At 38.4% G+C, this 18,751-nt stretch overlaps 1 protein-coding gene across 1 annotated transcript in view; it reads left to right on the top strand.

The window, feature by feature from the left end:
* Window positions 1-2,517: 2,517 nt before the first annotated feature.
* The window catches only part of MMS22L (MMS22-like, DNA repair protein), a gene marked incomplete at its 5' end in the record, with an annotated part of 94,736 nt that continues 78,502 nt past the window's right edge, over window positions 2,518-18,751 (top strand). Inside the window, 7 exon segments of the mRNA XM_010288514.1 lie at window positions 2,518-2,705; window positions 6,635-6,760; window positions 10,000-10,052; window positions 12,505-12,592; window positions 12,689-12,866; window positions 13,966-14,059; window positions 16,198-16,328. Of these exon segments, the coding sequence (XP_010286816.1) occupies window positions 2,518-2,705; window positions 6,635-6,760; window positions 10,000-10,052; window positions 12,505-12,592; window positions 12,689-12,866; window positions 13,966-14,059; window positions 16,198-16,328 (858 nt within the window).

Below are 18,751 nucleotides of genomic sequence, written 5' to 3' on the forward strand. Positions count from 1 at the left end.
CCGCCTGGGAAGTGGCTCTTCGGCGTGGCTCACCAAGGCCGCCGGGCTTAAGGTCAGTAATTGGTTCTGCTGGGTCAGCGGCATGATAGACAAGTACTGAACTGAGGTCAGCTGCGACCGCGAAGGGCTGCCCTTTTTGTACTTTTTTCCCAGTGTTTTCTATCGTGTGGGGAAGTTTTGATACCCTAAATTAAACCGACCTTCCTTAGAAACTCTTCTTCTGATATAAGGCATTCCCTTTAGCTGCTTATTTCTGTGCTAACCCAACAATGCATAGGATCCTGCTGTAAACTCAAGCGCTGAAGCTATCCTTTCACTTAAGAGTTGCCACTGCTTCTGCTGCTCAGCTGACTGCACTGCAGGATTGTGAATGAATGGGTGAAAGTTGGACAGAAACTTTTCTTTTTTTCCTTGAGCTCATTTTTCAGTCAAGCCTCTCTATTACCAACGTCTAGCAACGGCGTAAACTGGTTTCTGCAAGAACAGCATCAAAACCTGCCAGCAATGAAATTGAAATTTTAATTTAGAGTTAATAGTTTTAATTATATTGTTTGCATATTATTGTAGAACTTTGTGGCACCTGTTGCCTAGTTATACTCTTTCAGTATGTTGTATAAAATATTAATTCGCTAGTGTTAAGTATACCCTGAGCTTCTTTTGGACACAGTCTTCCTTCTCTTTTTGCTTTTGTTTCTCTTTTTTTCAGATTCATGGGAAGTCAGACTTTTCTTATAGAAACTTCCAACTTGAACTGTCAGAATCATCATCTGAGCTTTAAAACTTGTGGGGTATATTTACTGCTTCTTAGAAGGAACTTGTGCTGTAATATTACCTTAAAGTCAAGGACAACTGGGAGCCTGTAATGCATGATGTATTTTCATAGCATAGCTAATCTGGTCATGAAATGAAGTGTTGGTGAAAGTAGCTCGCCCATGACTTGTAATGTATTCCTGCCTCTTATTTTGCCCTAGTGCTAGTCTAATCTCATGACTAATCAATTTAAAGAGCTAAACTGGAAGAATATGAACCTATTTTGGTTTTTGTAGGGTTAGCTTTTCACTGATGTGACTCCTTGAACAGGCCGTGATGGAAGAAGATGAAGTTGCATAAAGCAACAGAATTATGTGGCAGGGCATGAGACCGTGATTGCCTTTCTTGATGGTATCTCTCTGGGCATATCGTGCTTGACAAATCTGATCATCTTCTATGACAAAGTAATCTGCTTGGTTGATGTGGGGTGAGCAGTGGACGTTGCCTACCTGGATTTCTCCAAGGCTTTCAATATGGTTTCTCACAGCCTCCTTGTAGAGAAACTGATGTGTTACGGTCTAGACAAGTGGTCGGTGCAGTGGTTGGGAACTGTCTGACAGGCTGCACCCAGAGGGTAGTGGTAAATAGCTCCTTTTCAAATTGGCAACCTGTCACAAGTGGGGACCCCCAGGGATCCATATTGGGCCCAACGCTGTTTAATATCTTCGTAAGTGAGCTGGATGATGGTATCAAGTGTACCCTGATGAAGTTTGCCGATGATACCAAACTGAGTGGGGAAGAGGACACTTTGGAAGGGAGAGCCACCCTGCAGGAAGACCTGGATAGGCTGGAAGAGTGGGCTAACAAGAACCTTATGAAGTTCAGCAAGGACTAGTGTAAGGTCTTGCACTTGGGAAAACATAATCCAAGAGTGCAGCACAGGCTGGGATCTACCCGGATGGGGAGCAGCTCTGTGGAAAGGGACCTGGGCATCCTGGTGGACAACAAGCTGAATATGAGCCAACAGTGCGCTGCTGCAGCAAAGAAGGGCAACAGGATGCTGGGTTGCATCAACAAGGGCATCACCAGCGGAGATAAAGTCCTTACCCCACTCTACTCAGCACTTGTCAGGCCACACCTGGAATACTACAGTTTTGGTCCCCGCTATGCAAAAAAGTTGTGGACAGGCTGGAGAGGGTCCAGAGAAGGGTCACAAAGATGATCAAAGGACTGGGAAATCTGCCACATGAGGAAAGGCTGAGAGAACTGGGTTTGTTCAACCTTTAGAGAAGAAGGCTTAGGGGAGACCTTGTCACTACATTACAGTATTTAAAAGGTGGCTACAAAGATGATGGAGACTCCTTTTCTACAAGGACTCACATGGAAAAGATGAGGGGTAAATGGGTACAAGTTACTCCTGGGGAGATTCCGATTGGACACAAGAGGAAAATTTTTCACAATGAGAGCAATCAGCCATTGGAATAATCTCCCCAGGGAAGTGGTGGGTTCCCCAACATTGGACACTTAAGATTCATCTGGGCCATCTTGTCTAGACTCTGCTTTTACCAATAAATGTTGGTCCAGGTCATCCTTGAGGTCCTTTACAACCTGTTATTCTATGATTCTCTCTGTTAGTTTGATGTTACAGTTAGTCAGATCTCTGTCCTCACTTGAGCTGAAGGATTATGGGGAGTTGTAACAATGAGAAATTTTTTTGAAAAAGCACTATGAGTGTTTTTTAATTTATCTATCTATTTTCTGGATCAGGTGGAAACAATGGATGATGACTTTGTGGCTTCCTCCACACCCTCATTTCTCACTGAAAGCTTGGAGATGGCAATGGAAGTGGAGAATGAGAACTCAAAGCCGTCTTGTTTTTCCTGTGCTTTTGACAACCAAAATGGAGGGACGAGCTTCTCTTCAGAGTCTTACTTAGCAAGAGGGTCTCTTAAGAGGTATGGGGTTTTTTGGAGTTACAAATATATTACCCTTATAAGATGTTCTTTCCACTGATGTTTGGTGCCTCTAAATGCTGACAGGGTTTTCAAATCAATTTGTTCTTCAGCTGTTATGATCTTGAGATCAACTTGGTGGTATATCAAAATGGGAAGGGCAATTGTGTTGATACACCGCTTTGAACAGTGTTCTAGGTCCAGTTCCTAGCTTTGTGAACTTACTTTAAGGTATTGTAAAGGACCTGTTACAGGCCTGTTAGGACACTTAAAAAACAGCCTGTTGGGCAACGGCATCTGAGACCCCCTTAAATTTCTGAGGCGGCTGCAGCACTGCTTCTTCCAGTCATATACTTTATTCAGTGCTAGCCCTTTCTCTCTTTTCCACATGATAGAAAACAAACCTGCTCTGCCTAGCTTCCCCAGATCACTGGGACTGCCCCTCGTAGCTTTAAGACTATCTTTCTCAAAGCTATACCTTAGCATGCGTTCTAGATTTAAGGTTTGGAAGTCACATACATAACAAGTAAGTATTTTCTGTGAGGTTCTAAAATGTTACTTTGGTTTAGTTAATATCTTCTTTAGTGTCTGTGATCCAACTTTTTCTGTGCCATTTGCTGATCCTGTAGGGGTTGTCTTGTTTCTCCTACAAAAGCATAATCTTTCTTTGTACTTTCTCTCTCTCTCCCCCCCCCCCCCCAACACATGAGCTAAGCATTCAAGACTCTCAGTTTCCTGTCCCCTCCTCTCTCCCTCCCTCCCTTTGAACTTGAATACTTACTGTGGGTTTCTCCAGCCAAGCCTCATATTTTTGTTTTTACTTTGGGGGTTTTTAACCTTCATTTCAACAGCCTTTTCTGTAAAGCCTTAAAGGGGGGTTCACTGCACTTCCCCAGTTTCCTACTTTATTTATCATATTTTATTTTGTTGGATCAGAGCACATTCATTCAGACTGATGTTAGGTAGAGGATTAAGAGAGCCTGCGTCTACATGAGCATATCAGTAGTGGATTCTACACTGACAAAAAAGCATTCCATGACAGAAACAATTTCATGTGAAAACTTACTCAGGAGCTTGTATGTAGACAGGTTACTGAGATCACTGCAGTCATGAAAACACTGTTCTCCTGTCATTTAGTCACCCTGTCTATTTGGATTGTAAATTCTTGGAAAAACCTACATGTGAGGGACTGCTCTGTCATTCATTATCTGGGAACGGGAGTAACTGGATTTAATTGCTAAAGGCTTCAAAACAGAGGAATGTTTAGGTAGTTACCAAATGAACTAAAGGTGTTGTGGGAGGTTGAGCTGATTATTCAGCAGATGCTCTTTTTGCGTCTGAGAACTGAATTGGTAATAGTGCATAGTTCAAGAAGGATATGAATTTGGTGTGTAATATAGTGGAAACCAAGTGCTTGCCCAGTACCTTTTTTTACTTTTAAAAATAGAAATATTTCTTGCATTTTGGTGAATTCAGCTTCATCTACGCTGAAGTATTTTATGAAAGTCCGTGGGAAACCTCTGAAATAATTTGCTTTGATGACTTTGTTGTTGTTATTATACAGCTTGCTGTGATTTTTTTTTTGAAAGCACATTAGTGAAATATTTTTATATTTGCACAATCAGTAATGTTTTAACAATCTATACAGATGTCTGATTTTCTCCACCTTGAGTAATATGGTAATTACGATTTTATTTATTTTTTTTCTTTAGCCAGGGCAAAGGGTAGTCATAGCCTTGTATTAGTTTGTTATAATAATGAAGTCACATTCTGTGGCCCTCATCAGTTCACCTACCTAAAAGTGTGCTTTTATTAATGTTCTTTTGTGAATGTGTTCTATATAAATGTTATTAAATGTATATAAAGGAGCAAATGTATGTTCTAGCATTAGTTATTAGGCATGTAGTGCTGTATTGAGTTTGCGTGGCAAGGTTTTGATAGTGGGGAGCTGCAGGGGTGGCTTCGGTGAGAAGCGGCTAGAAGCTTTCACTGTGATACAGCCAGTGCCAGCTGGCTCCAGGACAGACCCACCACTGTCCAAGGCTGAACCTGTCAGCGATGGTGGTAGCGCCTCTGGGGTAACATATTTGAGAAGGAGGAAAAGTTACTGCGCAACAGCAACCGCAGCTGGAGAGAGGAGTGAGAATATATGAGAGGAACAGCTCTGCAGACCCCAAGATCGGTGAAGAAGGAGGGGGAGGAGGTGCTCCAGGCACTGGAGCAGACAGAGGTTCCCCTGCAGCCTGTCATGAAGACCATGGTGAGGCAGACTATCCACCTGCAGCCCTGGGAGGACACCATGCCAGAGCAGGGGGATGCCTGGAGGAGGCTGTGACTCCCTGGGAAGCCCGCGCTGGAGCAGGCTCCTGGCAGGACCTGTGACCCTGTGGACAGAGGAGCCCACGCTGGAGCAGGTTTGCTGGCAGGACCTGTGACCCTGCGGGGGACATATGCTGGAGCAATCTGTTTCTGAAGGACTGCACCCCGTGGAAGGGACCCAGGCAGTTTGTGAAGAACTGCAGCCTGTGGGAAGGACTCATGTGGGAGAATTTTGTGGAGGACTGTTTCCTGTGGAGGGACCCCACGCTGGAGCAGGGGAAGGGTGTGAGGAATCCTCCCCCTGAGGAGGAAGGAGCGGCAGAAACAACCTGTGATGATCACAGAATCATTAAGATTGGAAAAGACCTTTAAGATCATCAAGTCCAACCATCAACCCAACACCATCACGCCCACTAAATCATATCCTGAAGTGCTACATCCACACATTTTTTGAAAACTTCCAGTGATGGTGACTCCACCACCTCCTTGTACAGCCTGTTCCAATGCTTGACCACCCTCCCAGTAAAGAAATATTTCCTAATATCTAGTCTAAACCTCCCCTGGCGCAACTTGAGGCCATTTCACCTCGTTCTAGCACTAGTTACTTGGGAGAAGAGACCAACACCCACCTCACTACAACCCCCTTTCAGGTAGTTGTAGAGAGCAATAAGGTCTCCTCTCAGCCTCCTCTTCTCCAGACTGAACAATCAGCCCGTCGATCCAGCCTGTCCAGATTCCTCTGCAGAGCCCTGCTACCCTCCAGCAGATCAACATTCCCACCCAACTTGGTGTCGTCTGCAAACTTATGGAGGGAGCACTCGATCCCCTCAACTAGATCATCAATAAAGATATGAACAAGACTAGCAAACCACAACCCTTATTCCCCGTCCCTCTGTGCTGCTCGGGGGGGAAGTGGTAGAGAAAATCAGGAGCGAAGTTGAGCCTGGAAAGAAGGGAAGGGTGGGGGGAAACTGTTTTAAGATTTGGTGTTATTTGTCATTCCCCTACTCTGATTTGAATGGTAATAAATTAAATTAATTTTCCCCAAGTCAAGTCTATTTTACCCATGATGGTAATTGCTGACTGATCTCTCCCTGACCTTATCTCAACTCACGAGCTTTTTCATTACGTTTTCTCTCCTCTGCCTGGCTGAGGAGGGGAGTGATAGCACAGATTTGGTGGGCACCTGCCATCCAGCCAGGGTCAACCCACCAGAAGTGTACATTGAGAAGTCCCAAACACATTTCAGTGGAGCATGTTACCTAATGTACCAGCCTCTTCTGTTAAGGGCACTGTATATTGTCTCAGCCCCTTTGTAAGGATGAAGATGCTTCAAGGTGGTAGCTCATTATTTTTATTTGTTTATAAAATATATTGTGCCCTGTGACTATATCATGTTTTTATGTTCTTGAAGCTCGGAGTTGTCTTTTTATGTACTATATATTATATTGCTAGAAAAGTCTTTTGAGAGCACTGCTATTCCTTTCTATCTATAGTATACATGTTGCTGATATATTGATAAAATATCAGTGATACGTAAGCCAGCTGTAAATACTGTATTCTATAGGATTATTACTGGGGAATGTATGAATGTTGTTGGCTTTATTTTACAGGGTTTTGCTGAGACTAGATCCTTCTCCAAATGACTATGAAGATGATGTAGTGGAAATGTTTGGCTTTCAGTGGGTTACTGAAACAGCATTAGTTGAATCCTGTGGACTTCTCTTTGGATTACTTAGGTATGATAATGTTAGTGTGTTTTATAGTTAATCCACTTCTGTAATTATACCCACGTTAAGGATGTAACAAATTTTTCAAGCTTTTGATAGTAAAATCATAAAAGACTGTGGGCCATGCAATACGTCCAAAAAGATTATGCTCTCTAACACTCCAGAAAGTGATGGATAAGACACAGATGAAATTACAGGAAGAGGTAAATTTTGTGTCACAGATTTTTTTAATATTATGTGGCTTAATAATAAATTTCTGAGAAGTGTGGTGCATATCTTAGCCATCACCAGGTGAAAACTGATGTGTCATTTTAGAACAGTGTTGTGATTAATTTAGAAAGCTCTAGCTTCAGAATATATGAATAAACTATGTAAGATATCCTTGAATGAGATTGTGCTACTGATGTAATTAAAGTTGTCTTTTGAAGATTTTAAGTCCTTTTTTTGTGCATAAAGAAAAGCGGAGGTTAAAAATCAAATACTGTAAATGCTGGATGCAGCAGTTTGTCCAATTATTTGGATTAGGATAGCTTCAGCAATCTCTTCAGATACAGTTACTCAGTGTTTGACTAATTCAATGTAGATGTTTAATCTGGTCAATGCAAATACACAGATCACCGATAATCCTCTTTGCTACTGATAATCCTCAGAATGTACAGCACATACAGAGAGTGTATGGGAGAGGAGCTTCTGTAAGATTCCACAAATATATGCGATAGACTCCATTATTCTTTTGATTGTAGTGGATTCTTCCATCCCTTTAGGGTATGACCAAGGGCATGACGTGAAACATCATTAATGGGGTCTGGCTTATTGAAACATGATGGCATAGATGACAGGAAGTGTATTAAAACCAGTAGTATTTAGCGTTGCTTGTTTGATGCAAGCTTTGACTTCACTGTCTTTTTAAAAAATAAAAATAAAAAATCTGATAATGAAGGAGATAGGGGGATAAGGTAGTTAAAAGAAACACTGTATCCCTTTCAGCATTTAGTCTGATCTGTTTATTAACGTAAAATCACAGGGCAGTGGGACAGAGATGTAGCTGATCTCTTGAATTAAATCGATTTTTTTTTTTTTCTGTAATATAAACCACTCTGTAATTGTAATAGAGATGAACATAATATTTATGTTCATCTTGTTCAACAAGAACATTTTGATCATGTTAATGATCATGTTCAAGCATGTTCATCATGTTCAAAATTATTATTTTATTGTGGTTTTTAAGTTATTCAAGCTATTCATGTTTTAAAACCTACTGAACTGGTAGGAGTAATGGATTTCAGCGAACTCTTGGCTATGAGAGTTTGGTTGCTAAGCTGTCTTTTGGGGTGACGAGATACTCTCTCTTTCAGTTCATTTGTTCAGTCATAAAATGGAACGCTTTCATTTATAGACCAGTTGATAACTGAAAGTAGGAAAACTCCTCTTCCCATTGTAGAAATCATATATGTTAAGTACAAATTATAATGATCTTGAGGACAAGGTGTCTGTAAATAGTTCAATTTATAAAGTACAGGTAATATCTTTGTTTAAATGCATGCTTTTATGCGTGATAGAATACAGAATACAGAAACCTAGTCTTTTTAATGTGTCTGTAAATATTAGATTGTTAATATTTTAAATATTGTAATAAATAATAATGATTATAATTATTAAAGCAGAACTGCAAGTTAAAAACATTAATTGCACAGTAAAAAGAATTCTTATGTGTGATTATTTTTTGTGATTGAAGATGTATGAGTCAAAGGGAGTAAGAGCTATGTAACCATTTAAGTGGGTATATTAAGACAATAGATCTTTGATTGATTAATAAACAGAAGTACCAGATTAACTGTCAGAATATTTATTGGCAAATCAAATTATTTAATGATTAACAACCATGAGGATCAATCTTTGAGGTACAAAAATGTAAATTGAAATTAAAATGACTTATTTAACTGATAGTATCTTTGTTTTTCTCGTGCCTAGTTTGTACTTTTATTCTGTCAGCCCACTGTATTCTGTCTGTGAGTTCAGTGGAGTCTTCTCTTCCCTCCCCGCCCCCGTGTGGCTTCTCTTTCATAAAGTCCTCTTGCTTTAGACTTCCTTTCTACATGGTTGAAATACTTCAAAAATCCATGCAAAAATTCAACTTTGATTTCAAGACAAAACAAAAAACCTCTATGACCCACCTAAATGGCTGAAAGTAATGTTGGGTAGCTGACATGATTTTATCCAAGGAAAGAAGAGCTAAGTGAGATAATTTTAATGTGTGCCTGCCCTGTAACATGCAGGTTACAACCTGGGTTTTTGGATCCTTGTGGGCACTTCCTAGTTTTCAATTTTTAATTTTTTTTTTTTATAAGAACATTTGATCTGGGTTGCATCCAATTATCCTGTTTTTGAATCCTTTGATAGTTGCCATTTTGACTTTTGTAAGAAATGAGGTAGAGAACTCCTTCCTCAATTAATGCAGCTTTTTTTTTTTCCCAAAGTGTGTCTCACACAGTTGCACTTCTCATGTATTCAGTTTAGTACCACGTTATCTCTGTGGAGATTATACTTAAAGACCACTTGAAAATAATAGTTGCAGAAAAAATGTTGCAGAATATGACTGAGTACTTAACCTATGTTACAGCTTTTTTAATTTTCATTTGCAGCAGCAGTTAGCAGCTTCTTTAAAAATACTCTCCTCTCCAAAACTGAACTGAGCTTTAACTTTTCTAGAAACACTTTCTCCTTTTACTCTACTATATTTGTTGCTGTTTATCTTTTGTGCTCAAGTTAAGCAGCAGACCACCCTAAGCAGGAAGCGGAAAATGCTGCTGACCAAATTTACTAGTGCTCATTCACAAGTGAATTAATTTAGTGTAGACTGAGTCTATGCCATGAGGTTTATTCTGTGGCCAAATATGAAGTTCAGTTACGCTTGTGGAAAGATCATTTACAGGGCATGGCTTTTGGGGTTTTTGTATGTGTGATTGTTTTCTTTTCTTCCCCTGATATTTAGCTAATTTTGTATTTGTTGTTACTCTAATATTTTAAAAACAAGCAAACAGTCTATCCATTGTCATCCCTTCACACTTGGATGTGTCCGTAGCCTTCCACTAGTACTCTTTCCTTAGTTACTTTTTTGTAAGCCTTTTCAGATACACAAAGCAAGGAACACAACTTGCCTCTCTCTGTTCTGTTTAGACCTTACTAAAATGTAGTCAAACAACTTTTACTTATATAAATACCATAAACCTTTGTATTTCTTTAATTAGGCAACAGATTTACAGACTGGAAGACCTAGTACAAATGAGTTCATCTGATTTTGGTAAGTAACACATTTAATTTGACATTGAGATAGGTATCTCTCTACCTTTTCATTATAGAAGAACATTATCACAGATCACATTTGTGCTTTGACTCTTGACCCAAGGGCTCATGGAGTGTGCTGCAGAACAACATATAACCAGCATAAACCTGCAGTAAGGGTACAAATACAAGAAACTAAGTGATGTAAGAAAGTGTGAAAATAGATAGTGGAAATGTGAGTCAGCTTGGAACCAGGTCTGCCTGTGTAATAGGTGCACAGGGCAATCCTGACCTTACTGACCTTAGTGGGGAATTTTGCATTAATTTGACTTGAGCTAAAATGGCACCTCTAAAGTAGAATTTGACAAAACTATTAACTCCTTCAATTAAAAAAGGAAAGTTGTATCAAAACTCCCAATAACTATTTTAGTTACAAAGGTAGTGGGTTGGGACTTTTTTCAGTGTTCTCTTGGTTTACATTTAAACAAGTTAGTTATATCTGCTTAGTTTAGAGCTGTAAATCAAACTTAATTTATCTTTGCAGCAGGATCGATAAAATGGGATCACTACAAAATGCTTTGTTTCAATTAAATACTAAGGCATGAGAAACAGTATGTTTCTGAAGGATTGTTGCAGCCTTGGGCTTATTGAAGACTGAATTACTTAGCAAGTTGAGAAGTTCAGTAATTACTCAGAAATAAACTGTCTGTAGTATTTTCTCATTACAGATAAATTGTTAGTGTTCTAAGAGTGCAAGTGGATGTTTTTACACATTTTTATTCTTATTATTTTGGTTTGATCTTGTCATGCTCTGCCTTTTAAATCATTGGTATGAATTTATCATCAAGCTGCTTTTATATGCTTTTGTTGATTGTATATCAAAAGTCTAATTTTGCTGACATTTAATACGTAAGTAGAAATAACTTTATTTTAAATTACATTTAAACTTTCACATGGTAGCTGGACAACAAGAAACTGTTCCGTAGTTCTTTTTCCCTTAAATTTAAGCATCTGCTTGGTTTTCTTCTCTGTATCCTGTTCTTCCTCTTGTTAAATAAACTGGAAGGAAAAAAAAAAGTTGAATTTTATGCTTTGCACCAGGCTTTCTTTGTGACTTAGAGCAAGTAACTAATACATCTGTGACTCAGTTCCCCCTTGATACAAGCAGTATAGTAGTAGAGGGGTGTCGTGAGGATTAAAATATTTAAAATGATCAGGCAGTGTGGTGCTAGGTATTATTGATGGCTTAGATAAATGTGCTATTGCCACTGTTTAAAACCCCAGTTTAGAGTTTTAGCTCAGGAAATCTTTGTTGTACATATATGTTTATGCAGATACCAATATTGTACGTTTAATTTAATATCCTATCAGACTTAATGAGATTTGGAGACTTGGTACTGAGAACTGTGTAATGTGGAAGCCATATGAAAATCTTTTCTTATGCTCTGTGTTGTTTTGTCGTTTTCTGAAAATGTCTGATCTATTCTTAACACTCTACTGTTCCTGTTTTGTTCCACTTTTTTCATTGCTCAATGATTTATGACAGTATGCAAAAGATTTTCGTAGTGAAATACTGCAATATAAAATTTTTCTTAAACAGAACTTCCAAGAACTTAAGGTAAAATACGTGTTATTGCTACAAAGTAGCAGTAATGTTGATAAATAAATTTCTTTAGAACAGAGACATTTGAGCCTATGATTCATTGCCATGGCAGAGCCTATGACTTCTTATGTGATGGGAGTAGGCTGTACACTGAAATATTATGGTACTTGCACCAGTTGATTGCTTCACTCAGTGAGTGTTGTTGCTCTAAAGATGTCGAGATAGGCTTATATGCACAAAACTTTATTTGCGGGGTTCATAACAAGTGGCATACGTGAACTTCAAGGTTACCTGGAGGGAATGGAGGGGGAAACAAAGTGGGGAGAGAGAGCAAGAAAAGGGGAGACTCCCCAGTGGCCAGCTGGGGAGAGGAGCAAAGGCGACTGCCTTTCCCTGGACATGCAGTCCAGTGCAGTAGGTGACAAAGAGCTTTCGCCATGCATCTCCCCTACAAAGCATGTTTCCGAATAAGTCCACCTGCTTAAGTCCCCCAAGAGAAAAGGATGCCAAGAAATTGGTTCACACATGTCTTTCCTGAGGGTGTCTTGGAAGCAGACAGGGAGTAGGGCAGTATGGCTGAATTATTTTTCTAGCACTGATTGCTTGCCTCTGCCACCTTTCCTGAGGGACTGGATGCCTTCTTTTCTGTCTGTATCTGGGTATGTGCCTGAGATGATACGATAAATGGATCCCTCTGGCAAGATGACATTTAGAAGTGGGTGTTTGCCACCAGCCACCTCCCAAGTTGTCCTCAGAAAAGAAAGTGGTTTTCCAGTAGTCTGGTTTAATTACTGTGGACTATGCATATCTTACATAAGTCACAGTGTGGGCATCATCCACGTTAAGCTATTTGTCTCTTTTACTTCAGGTCAAGCTGCAAACTTGCATTCTGAAGCAGCGAGCATCAGACATCAATGTATTGAGTTTTTTCATTATGTGAAAGTTTTCATCTTCAGGTGAGATTTGCACACAATTTACTAACTTATGTACTGAGCTTTGTGTAGCTGCTTCTGATCCATTTTCTGATTGTGTGTCTGTGTATGTGTGTTCAGGTATCTGGAACCCTCTAAAGTGGAAAATGATGGAATGCTCCATCCATATGAAGAACTAGAAACACAGTTACCATCAGTGTTGGTGGAAGAGCTTCATGCTTTGACCATGCACTTTGGTCACCTTTGTGAACTCCCTAGTAGTGTCCTGGCAGCATTTACTATTCAACAGCAGGCAAAGGTTGGTGTCTTTTATAATTTTAATTTTTTTTTTTGTATAACAGTACATGTTCAACTTGATAAATTTTGGCTGCATAAGAATTAAGCCTTCTTCAGGGTGAAATTGAAATTACACTTTATATTTTGGGGTTTTTCCCTTTATTAACTAAGTGCCAGCCCATATTTGGCAAATACAATAATGAGCTCTGGATTTGCTGTTTTTGTTTTTATTTACCTATTTATTTTAATGTTTCACAGCTTTTAGAATTCTTCCTGCACTATACAAATGATAATACCATTTACAGGTAGATAAGTAGGCTTGAGTTTGCGTAGCATGTTTAAAAAATCCTCGGTGTTTATTTTTACTAATGGTTAAAAATTCTGCACTTCCTAGTAGGAGGGGCAGTTTTTAAAAAAAACATTCTGAAATCTGACTCAAAGTAGGAAAAGATCATGCTTATGAAGAAGAAAAGTGCAGACATGGAAGTAGGCACTGCAGACATTAAACAGTAGTGAAGTATAAACACAATTAAGCTTTGTGCATACATTTAAAGATGAATTATTTCAAATCTTTTAGAAAGAAAAAAGGAATTTCAGTCTTAGGTTGTATAAACTACTATCCGGAGAGGAATGGTCCACTGATAAGTAGCATTTTGAATCTTTCTGTTTGTTTAGCTTGTCAGTAGGGCCACTGTTGAGCTGATGAAAGAAACAGTAATTTCAAATAAACTTTAAGGAAGAGACTATTGAAATTTTGAGATTACTTTAAGAGTACACTTGAGCAGTTTGTGTGCTACCTAATATTTTTCTGGAAAGGAAAGGATAACCAAGGGTGTTGTAATCTGTCAAACTTGAATCAAGATATTGTGTTTAAATTGTAGTTTAGATCTGATTAAAGACTTCATGAACATCCTCTACAGACAATCAATTGTCATGAAATTTTTTTTATTGTGTTCTTTAACTGAATGGCATGTTTGTATGTTACAGGGTATTTGATCATAGACACCCATAATGTTCACTGCAGGCAAAATGTATGCCCATCTTCACATGTCTTAGTACAGTATCCAGAATTTGCTAAAGAAATGTTAAAAATAAATAAATATGTCTATTTCTAATCTCAGGTTTTTCCCCCGTCATGGCATTTACTACATCTCCACTTGGATATTAATTGGCTAGTATTGGAAATTCTTCATGTACTAGGTGAAAAAATGATGAGTAAGTATGCAGGCTTTTTTCTTGAACTTTTTCTTGTACATATGACTTACCTTGCTGTCTCATCTTAATTTGTCCAGAATCGTTGTCCTGGTTTCAGCTTCTTGTGCTGGCCTGCCAGCAAGAAAGCCTGGGGTGCACGGGAAGCTGGAAGAGGACACAGCCAGGACAGCTGACCCAAGCTGGCCAAAGAGATATTCCATACCATATAATGTCATGCCCAGTAGATAAACTGGAGTTGGCTGGTAGTTTTTAAGTATAGCTGTATTTAATGGGGTAAACCCAAATATGGTGAAGCCAGGTTCTTTGTGAATCTTTATGTCACTCAAATTAAGTGGAATAGTATTAGGAGTTTGTTCTATCAAAGCTTGACCAGGATTACAAAGTTTGTTCTCAACCAATGCTTACAACATACTAAATATTTAATAACAATACACTTTTTGACATTGCAAATAAAAATGCATTTGCAGAGATCCAGAATGCATAACAGTGAACAGCAATTTGATGAAAATAATGTATGAAAAGTGCCCAAGGATGGACCAGAGCAAAGAATCTCAGAAAAGAGAATTTGTATTGTTAATCATACGCGACACTAAGAAAATACTGGGCAAAAGAAGCTTCAGTCAGAGGAGCTTGTAGAAGTGCGGCAAGAAAAGGGCAAAGCAATGCCCTTTTTTCCCCCCGCCTCTTTTTAAAAAAAAAAAAAAATCTTTAAAAGGGCAAAAAGTAGATTGATAAGAGGAGGCTGTTCATAGAAGCTAAATAAAAAAGGTCATAGAATACAATTGAAGAACCCAACTTCAAAGTAGTTCAGTTTTCTGTATTTTAACAATTCTTCAGCAGAGGACTTTGATTTCTGAGAATTGTATCTATTTTTCATATCCATGCTAGCAAAATCACAAAAATATATTTTTTTTTCTACAATCATTGTGTTGCTACAACGCACCCCCCCACCTTAGAAATTATCAATATGTATTACTCCATATACAAATTGCAGCAGTTGCAATAATGTTGAGGTCTAGAAAGAATGCAAGAGAATGCACTGTATGTTTAGCCCAGGTAACTGATACTGAATCTGAACTCTTGGATTAGCTTTCACCTGCTCTGAGTGCTGTCACAACACCGCCTTGCGCCTTGCTTGGAATAATGCATGTTTCTGCATGCCTGTGTTACTGGATAACATGTGGGTTGGCTGTTAGTTCTATAATTCTAAGTTTCTTTTATGATCCGTTGTGGTATAACCTGTTTTACTTTTTTGGGGCCTATGGAGAAAGAATGGGAAAACTGTTGGAGGCAATTTATTTTCCATAATTCTACATTTATTTCTAGATAAAGTTCTGAGTAATCATGCAGTAATGCTTTTTTGTAAGAGGAAGCTGGAACTTTTTAACAACAAAATTTACTAGTCAAGACAGTAGTATCTCTGCATATATTATCTTGTCTTGTATTCTTATGTGCATTGTAGAATTTCTTAGGTTCTCATCCCATTCTGTAAAGTATGCTGAGTAGAAACTACACTGCTGAGATCAATGGCAGGATAGTGAGGGCTTCACACTGCATTTCCAAGAATAAAATACAGGCTTGTTCTACATATCTTCTGTTCCACTGATGTCAAGGCAGTTGTACTGTTGAAAAGCTTGTGGGATAAGATCTTACAGCCTCTTAAGTTTACCATTTTATCTCTGTTAATGTCTACAAAAGCTCAAGTTGGAATATGATCATGCCAGCTTTTTACATCAACACATCCAAAAGAAAGTGTTAGACCTCTCCAGAATTGTTTGTCATCAACTTGCGTATCTGCAAAACATGTCCTGGTTTCAGAACATGCACACTGGCATGTGACAAAGAGGAACTTGCAGATAAATAAATCTTTATTCCACTGCAAAAACTGTGCCAATAAAAGGCTGTAAAGTGCCAACTATTTTATTGTCAACCAGAATAATACCAGGCTTCGGTGTAATAATGAAGGAACTAGCATGAACTTAGAATGGGTGAACTTTCCCAAATGAGTTTGTAAATTAAAATTACATACAGCTCAACAAACCAATTCTAAACTATATAGAATAGAAAAAAAATTCTTGTCTTGTATTCTTACAGCCAAACCCAGGACTAAATAAGTCTAATTTTCTTTCATGTTTTAGGACAAGTTGTATATGCTAACCATTTCATAAATCTAACTGGAGAGAATTTAACCAGTATCAGTTTATTTGAAACACACTGTGGAAATCTCATATCTGACTTAATAAGCTTGTCCATCAACAAATATATAAAGGTAACTTTTTTTTTTTCTTTATATAGGACATGGGCAGTTACATGCTTGTATTGGGAACCATATGAATTAGATATTGCACGCATGCATAGATGACTTCTTACTGCTAAGTTTTAAATGTTATGTATGGCTTTATAACTTCATGTTTTAAAAAGTGTTATTTGTTAGGAACTCAAATTGTGTTATATTTATTCATGACCATCTGGCAGTTGAATGAGTGAGTAATATTGAAATGCACTGTGTACAATGCAGAAGTGAGTGCCACATTTCCTAAGTTCAGTGTTCCAGGTTTAATACCAAATGTGGCACAGTCTAAAAGGTTTAGGTCTATAGATGCAAAAAAAACCCCAAACACACCTTTTCAAGCTCTCTCAACAGGAACAAAAAGAGAATAACTGTAATCTTGGCAGTAAGCTAACTGGACACTTTACGAATGTCATATTACAGTTTATTGTTGTGCTGCTCCTATTTCCACAACCTCATCTTTCTGTTACAGTGCTTTTACCTTTGTCAAGGGAAAACTTGTCCTTCTCTTTTTTCTTTTCTTTTTCTTTCCATCTAAGCTGTATCGTTTTTCTCAGTTGTTTTGAGCACTCCAAAGCTAGAAAGTCATAATAGCTCCATATAGCAGCTAGTAAAAGAGCTATGTAATCTTCCTTGACTGTGTCATTGTGAAACCTGCTTTAGATGAGCATGTGTGATCCATGAGCGTAGGACTGAACTCTGAGAATAAGTAGCAGTGACCACTGTATAATTTATGTTTTCCTAGTACAAAAACATAAAAAATGGAGTACCTCTTCTTTCGTATTACTGTTTGGGGGGGGGAATGGCTGTACTAGCATTTTTAAACTGTCTTTCTGTAGAGAACGCTGTTACCTTTTAAAATCAGTTTTAATCTGATAATTTATCAGATAATGCTGCAACCTCCTCCCCAGAAAAGCCAAATAGATGAGACTAATTGTTTTAAAGGAAGATTCAAATAGTATCTGTTGGCCATTGTGCTTGACGGTAGGCTTTGAAATGTCAGATGTTTAAATGACATTCTACTTACACAGAGTCACATTAGAAAGAGAGAAGACTGTTTTGCCACTGCTTTTTCTTCAGCTCTCCCTAAGCTTGGGCTGCACAGCTTGAACTATTTCTATCTGAGATGAATTTCTGAAGTGGAGCTTGCACTTGAGCTGGATAATGTCTCTTCAGCTGGTGCCTCCTTTAGTATGCATTCACTGCTATAATCCGGTAATGGAAATAGTGTCCCTCAAAATTGTTGAAAACACAACTGATACACATAATAGATGACACTGTTAGCTTATCACTAAAACATGTTGTTAAGCTTTTGGCTAAGAATATTCAGAAGTGCAGCTCTTAACATTTGTGGGTATCCTTGGAAGGAGAGGCATAAACTCTAATCCTCAAGACTCGTATTTTTCAGATCTGTTTCTTGGGCAGCTCTGGTATCAAGACGCTTGACTTGGATCATGTACTGAGTCTATTGTGCTCTGAGATACATTGGCAGAAAAATACATATCCTTGGTAATCTATTTTCAGCAGCACATCCCTGGCACCAGAGCTCTATTGTGCTAATAGTACCACAATTGGAAGTTATAACCATTCTTAGCAAGATACTGAACTCAGGATATTGCAAGAGGAAATCCAGGCTATCTCTGAAGAAAACAATGTCTCAATTATACTTAGTCTAACCAATATCTGTATGGTAGTGATACTACTAGCCAAACTCTATCCTGGACAGGTATTGCAACATCTCTTGCAGAAGACATCCTGCTATCTTGTAGAAGAGCACAGTAGTAGATGCAAGTAGTAGATGAAGAAACCTAGTTGCTGTAACAACTGGTACTCCACGTAAAAGGCCTGAAACTCTCACTTGTAAGATAGTTTGTGTACCTAATACATCCATAAAGTCCTCCAGTGTTATAGCGCATCTGTAATAAGTAGACTGCTGCTTTCTGAGGGATCTGTTTTGCTCTTTGGTGATGAGTCATAACCAGGGTATTTTTGAGGCGCTTTGGTTTTGGGAAGTTAGTAGTTAAATAATGTGTGACTTTAGTGACCACACTGATGTTTATTCTCAAGGTAACATTTATGTAAGATTAATTCAGGTTATTGAGAGATTCCCATAACAGATCTTTAACTAAAATCATGAGGAGGCATAGACACATGAAAAACTCTAAAAAGCATATGTGGAATGTGAATAATAGAATTATTTTAAATATTTCAGTCTTGGCCTCATGATGTTCTTAAATCTATTGTCAGGGTCCACCCTGGCAATTTCATAGGGTAAGCAGAGTTTTTTTATATATAGAGAAAAACAAATTATCTGTCACACTTATAAATACATATAAATTCATATTTATAATTAAATGTTCGGTATTTAAACCTGATTTGGAGCTGTATGAGCGCAGTGGTTG

This window comes from Phaethon lepturus, unplaced genomic scaffold (genome assembly GCF_000687285.1).
Source record: "Phaethon lepturus isolate BGI_N335 unplaced genomic scaffold, ASM68728v1 scaffold3696, whole genome shotgun sequence".
Classification (NCBI taxonomy): Eukaryota; Metazoa; Chordata; class Aves; order Phaethontiformes; family Phaethontidae; genus Phaethon; species Phaethon lepturus.